The 5,956-nt window shown below is 41.4% G+C and overlaps 2 protein-coding genes across 2 annotated transcripts; one reads left to right on the top strand and one right to left on the bottom strand.

The window, feature by feature from the left end:
• Positions 1-335: 335 nt before the first annotated feature.
• On the bottom strand, positions 336-3,764 carry DI09_197p20 (uncharacterized protein; the record flags this gene model as incomplete). Its single annotated transcript, XM_013383248.1, has 1 exon — positions 336-3,764. The coding sequence occupies one exon, from the start codon at positions 3,762-3,764 to the stop codon at positions 336-338; it is 3,429 nt and encodes a 1,142-aa protein (XP_013238702.1).
• A 69-nt stretch (positions 3,765-3,833) lies between these two features.
• DI09_197p10 (uncharacterized protein) lies at positions 3,834-5,707 on the top strand (the record flags this gene model as incomplete). Its single annotated transcript, XM_013383247.1, has 3 exons — positions 3,834-4,676; positions 4,786-5,388; positions 5,501-5,707. The coding sequence occupies 3 exons, from the start codon at positions 3,834-3,836 to the stop codon at positions 5,705-5,707; spliced, it is 1,653 nt and encodes a 550-aa protein (XP_013238701.1).
• Positions 5,708-5,956: the final 249 nt, after the last annotated feature.

The raw sequence follows: 5,956 nt of genomic DNA, 5'->3' as shown, positions 1-5,956 counted from the left end.
ACCGGCGATGGACATGTTGTGGCCCCAACGCAACGAAACACCCCGGTTGCTGCCGCTCCTCCTCGTACTCCTCCTAACCCAACTCGATCCGGACCAGCAGGCTCTGCCTCAATGCGCCATCCAACGCCAGCTGAATAAAATCTATCAATCATTTGCACGTCCTAACTCGAGATATTGTTAGCGCCAAAGTTCTATATTGTAGCTTCTAAAATTACATTTGTCTGTTTCGAAGTATCAAAAAAATACTAATCCATCGATCGCGCTTATGAAACAGGGACATAAATGCATGTAAGTATTAGAAACATGGGATTAATTTATTAACTTACAACACGGGTCTATGTAGCCTTTTTCCTAACCGGGTCACCAAATTCATCAACATCCAAAAGTTTTTTCATGGAGGTTTTCTTTTCCAAATGAGGCGCAATTTTCGAGGCATAGTCTGGATGAGACTTGAACTTTTCTTGCTGCATAATTATAGAAATACGTTGCGAAGCGGGCTTAGGCATAAAGAATTTTGATGTGCCATTTAAATTCAATAAATGTGTCAGGTGGTGAAGATGATTGTCATCAGTTGTCGGGCTTTCAATAGCTGGACCAAGTAGCTCTGACTCACTTAAAGGTCCATCTTTGAATGTGGTATTCAATTCCTTCCGCCTCTCCCGAATTAAATCGGTAAACGAGTAGGAAAGTCCGGGAGGGAGAGGATCTTTACGCAGAGGAGAAAGACAGGGCGACTTGGGATCTTTCCTCAAGTAATCATCTATTTCTACCGTTGAAAAGAAAGCAACAGCAAGGGGCAAGTCTGGCATTTCCATAGCTTGCGAAAAAGCGGCTCTAGTCCACAAATTCGAGATTTGTAGGGCAATTGCTGCTCTAATAGCATGTTCTTCTTTAACTAGCCATCGAACCTCATCATGAATTGTGATGGCAAGCCGAGCTGTTATTTGATGCCTGTTGCAGAGCCATAACATCCCCGTCAATAAAAGGTGCAAATAATCAACGGCACTCGACTGCACTACCCAATTCATTCTAGAGGTTGCAAATTGAGAACCTTCGCCTATGTTCCAAGGAGACAGCGCATCTGTAATTCTAGACTTAAGAACCGGGGTTCTTATATCATTGAGGGCGTTCTCAATACTTGCGGGGCGCACTTCGCCTTCAGAAGCTATATTCGCCAAGTCATATTTTCTTCCAAGCGATAAAGATGCCAACGAATTGAACATATATGATTCCGACCCGCCTACAAGAAGATGCCCATTTTTGGAAGAGGAAGTAGACAAAACTTCTCCTTTTGTTTGGCGGTATAGTTTAGTGGCTATTTCATCGCATTCTGCCTTGGAAGTATTTGGCTGTGTCGAATGAAGTAGAGACGATGCGAACTTTATCCCAGAGCCATAAAATCTGGCATAATTAAATACCTTGGCAAGATCACGAGTTGCCCCATTGCCAAGCAAAGATGCTGTTTTTGAATGCAAATCGGTGCCGTCTGTTTTGCTGCCTGCTAAGCCCATCCAAGAAAGAGCTGTCGAACCATGTTCACCAAATTGAGCGTCTCCGAAAATGGAAGATATCCACAATTCTTGTGCATCCACATCTGCACCAACAAATTTCCACCCCGATGGAGCGACAATACGGCTTTTCAGATCAGAACCTAAAACAGAGCTCTTTGACGATGCTGTGCTTGTCATCCAAAGGCGATCAGTGGCTCTTCTTGTGATTGTGCCCATAGGACATATTTGAGGCAATATTGCAAGCGGGGAATGATCAGTAACATCGGGAGGCGTTTGCATACGAAGATCGATTGCAAGGGCATCCGAAACCCTGGATCTATATGAGGTCCAGAATGAAAATTCAGTACAAGCCTCAAAGGCTAGCTCAGCAAGTTCAGGAGAACGAGTGGCTTTCAGCTTCTTATTTAAGAAAAAGGGGAAAAAAGCCTTGGAAATAATAGACCCAACATTGGACATGTCCGAACTTTCTGAATCTGGCTTGGGATATGGGATCGGGGAGTGAGACTGATCAGGGTTAAGATATGACCACCCTTTTCCAATCCCCAAATGATGCACAGGTTTATCATCCCAAGTTATCCCCAGCAAATAGGGCACAATCGTCATTTTGGGGCTTATGAGAACTGACTTGGTTGTTGGATCCCACAGCTTTTTATACCAAATAGGCTTTCCAAAAAACAATGGGTTCCCTACTGGCTTAGTATAGTCATATTGACGCGGAGTATCTTCCATGTCATCTACCATAGGAACCTGGTCTTGTTCGTGGGATTTCGTCTTTTTCTTCGCTGTCTTTTTTGTCTTTGGTAGCAAACAATATTTTTCGGGAACCGGAGTCCAATCAAGATGCCTTAACCAAGGATCATCTTTCCACTTATCATTGCAACAAAAGCTCTGTATTAGATCTATTGCAAGATTATTCAAAGAATCTTTAAGCTTGTTTGAGAAAGAATTTAAAAGCGATTCACAGCCCGTGATCCATGAGAACCAGCCAGTGTCACTTGGAAGAATCATTTTCCCCATCGCCAGTAATGAAGAAAAAGTTGCAGGATGCGGGTTGTATGAGAAAAATTTGGGCCATACAGACCTGAAAAGCTTATGAGTCAAAAATACATCATTTGCGCAATACTCCAGCAACTGATTCCAATTTTCATCAATTTCAGATAACGAGGTGCAATTGAGAAAAAAATTTCGATCCTCTTTAGATGGCACCGGTATATTACAATGCAACGACGAAGCTTCGGAAAGAGAGTTTGGAGACGAATGATGAAGCCAACGGCCAAGAGAGCTCTTGGAATATTGATCAATATCAGTAAACGAATCGGGTATCTCTGAGGTATCACTAAGATCTTCCTGAAATAAATTATCGAAATTATCGTCCTGGATATTAGCTGGTGAATTAGACGGCTGATCAGGCCTTTTCTGTATTTCCTTTAACATTTTTCGATATTTCAGCCATAAAGTTCTTTGCTGATTAGAAAGACCAGACACGGCACAGTGTAATGCCATCGTATCCAGATAATAAAGGTTACTTGATAAATCTAGGCAGTATTCTTCAAAAACCCTTGCTCGATCAAATGAAATGTTATGGCCAATAACAAGGCGATCTCTTCCCAATGGGATCAGATAATCTGATGCAACCGACTGGGAGGGGGACTCAAAAAGAGGAGACTTCCAAAAATACCAGGCATTGCAAGACGCAGCGACAGCCATAATCGCATGTTTTGAAATTCGAGGGCAAGTTTCGATGTCAAAATATAGATCTTCTGAGTGAGGTGGGTGGGTGATTTTGGTGCACATGTCGGTTTTCGGATCATAACAAGTCCATCCAGAGGGGAGACCACCGATTGCATCGAAATTAGGCAAAGGCGGAAGTGGGGTTGACGACATTGCCTTTGCTCTGTTGATCCAACAAGCAGACAATTGCAATGATATTTCTCTAAAATGGCTGTCCAAAGTTCCTTTTAGATCCGGAAATTTACATAACTTCAATGCACTTTCAACATCTAATAAGGAGCTCCCGTCTGTAGACGGCTCGCTTAATGCAGCTTCCCAAGGAATTTGGTGCAGATCAAGATGAAGGCGTGCAAGTTCAGTTAACAATTGCTGCCTTTTTGATTTCCGGTGTGTTCTGTGCATATTTCCAAACAACTGCTTTGAGATCGAGGATGGAAGCATATGAATTCCAAACGCATTTATTCTTGAACTTGAGAGACATCTACAAGAAAGACGGCCCGGAGAAACGTGGCCGATGGCCATATTTATGTTCCTGCTGACCTCGCCAATCAAGTATTGAAAAGTGTTAATTTAAACTTTTATTTTAAAGACATGACAAGTTCAGCTGATGTTAATGATCTCATTGTGGATATCTTCCAGGCATCTATTGTTGCGGGATCTACTAAATTCTTCCTTAAGGAATTATCTGATGAACTGAAGCAAGATAATATTTGTGTACTTTCGTTTTCCCATGTAGAAAGAATACTTATCGAGTATTTATCTTCCAACTGTAATTGCCAATCTCTGCTGTATTTATATAGCTGTTTTGAAAGAGTCAGTGGTAAAAAGCTACCTGAAGTGGAGAATTTAATCTTCAGATATGGATCCCTGGTGTTGGAAAATCCAACGTTATTTAATGACATCCCATTGAATACCATGAGTGCGATGCAATTACCTTTGATGGCTGTCTTTATAGATAAGGTTGTCAAGGCCACCGAAGAGAAAGATAGGGATGCTCTTTTCGCTACAATGGTTAGGAGTTGGATTGTTTCAGGCTTTTTCGAACTTGGAACTTCCCTTACCGGCAAAAAGATGGCAAAGCTATTTGAGTTTGCATCAAAGCTGATTAATTGCTTTAACAAGCCTCTATTTTTTGCCAATTTTGTCTTGCCAGAAAGTGCAGCGATCGATGAAAAAAACGTCTATCTTCTTGAGCGTGATAGGTTTTTCCTTGCAACAATGCTATCCAGAGGTCCGCTAAACGGAAACTTGGTTAGGCTGTCCCAAACGGAGACACCCGACCCGTTGGAATATAAAAATTATATCGATCGAATCCATTTTTTTGTAAAAGGGCTTCTTTCAGACCCTGGCCATAGGCCCGCGATTCTTTCTTATTTTACAAGCTTGTTATTAGCTAACCACAACAAGTCAAAGCTGCAGTACGACATAAATTTGGTATCTTCTTTTGCTTGTCTATTCAACATTTGTTGTCTTTGGCTGTTGTTTTCGCTTCCATTTGCGTCCCAGGGGCAACAAAAGGTTGGTATTGCCTTTTAACTTGTAGATTAGCGCTATCAACAGCAAATTTATTTCGCAAGAGCTTTCCAATGAAGGAAAGATCGCCACAAGTTCTCCCTTGGATTCTTTTTCATTCATAAACACCTCTTTTTTGATTACTTTAAGAAGCATCAGGTTGGGGGTCATTCCTTTAATAAGATACTTTGAGCTCTTATCAAAGGCCAATTCGGATCTTGATCCGGCTCAGAGGACCGAAAATGCAGGCCAAAGGTTGAAACAAGCCCAATCATCGGCCATATTTTACCTTTCAAATAGAGAATGCTTTTTGGAACCTCTTGGTCAGTTTTATAAATTTTCTGTGCAGTGGTTTGCATTCGCCATTTCAAAGAAAAAACAAGACTCGGCTGATGATGAAGCCTCTATTTCCGCCACTTCAAGGGCGATATTTCTTGAGGATTTGCTTGAAATTCTTGTTTGGATTTCAGGAACTTCTGCTGCATCGCTTGAAAATCAGCATGCCGCATGGACAATGACCCTGCTAAATACGTTTCGCCCCTTGCTTCTAGAAGAGTCCTTTGGTTCTCTCATCATTACTTGTTTAGAGGGGAAGGTTATATCCAATCCTCATTTGATATCAAAATGGATTGAGGTAAGTATTTTCCATCTGCCCACGGGGCTATCTTTCACTTTTTTGCTGAGCACTAATTTTATCTTGCCATTTATTTGGTCTATTGAAATAGTTTGTCGTTTCTAACGTTTAGTTTCTTTATTGGTCTTTTGAAGCCATGGAAAATGACATTGGCAGTTTTATTTACGGGGCGTTCAAGGATCTTCGCCAATTCATGATTTCTTTGATTCGATTCTGGACAGAAATTGAAACTAAAGCAGGAAGGGAGAGTGCAGCATTCTTTTATGAGCGATTCTCAATAAGGTACCAAAGAAGGCCTTTTTTGATAGATACCGCCTGAGCGCAGTGTTAAGGATACTTTGGACAATGTCATCTCTTCCGTTTAGGGGATTCATCGTAGATTTACAAGAGGATCCATTGATAACAAGATTCGTTCATTTAATAGTCAATGACATGACATTCCTTTTGGATGAATCCATAGATAGACTTGGGCAATTATCAGAGAAAACAGAGCTTGGAGACGAGAGGCTTGAGAGGGAATGCCAACCTTACCTTCTTTTGAGCAAAGAAACCCTCAAATTGGCTTTTG

Source organism: Mitosporidium daphniae (genome assembly GCF_000760515.2).
Source record: "Mitosporidium daphniae strain UGP3 chromosome Unknown contig-197, whole genome shotgun sequence".
NCBI lineage: Eukaryota > Fungi > Microsporidia > Mitosporidium > Mitosporidium daphniae.
The sequence above is the reverse complement of the archived record's forward strand: the minus strand, read 5'-3'. Positions and strand labels throughout refer to the sequence as shown.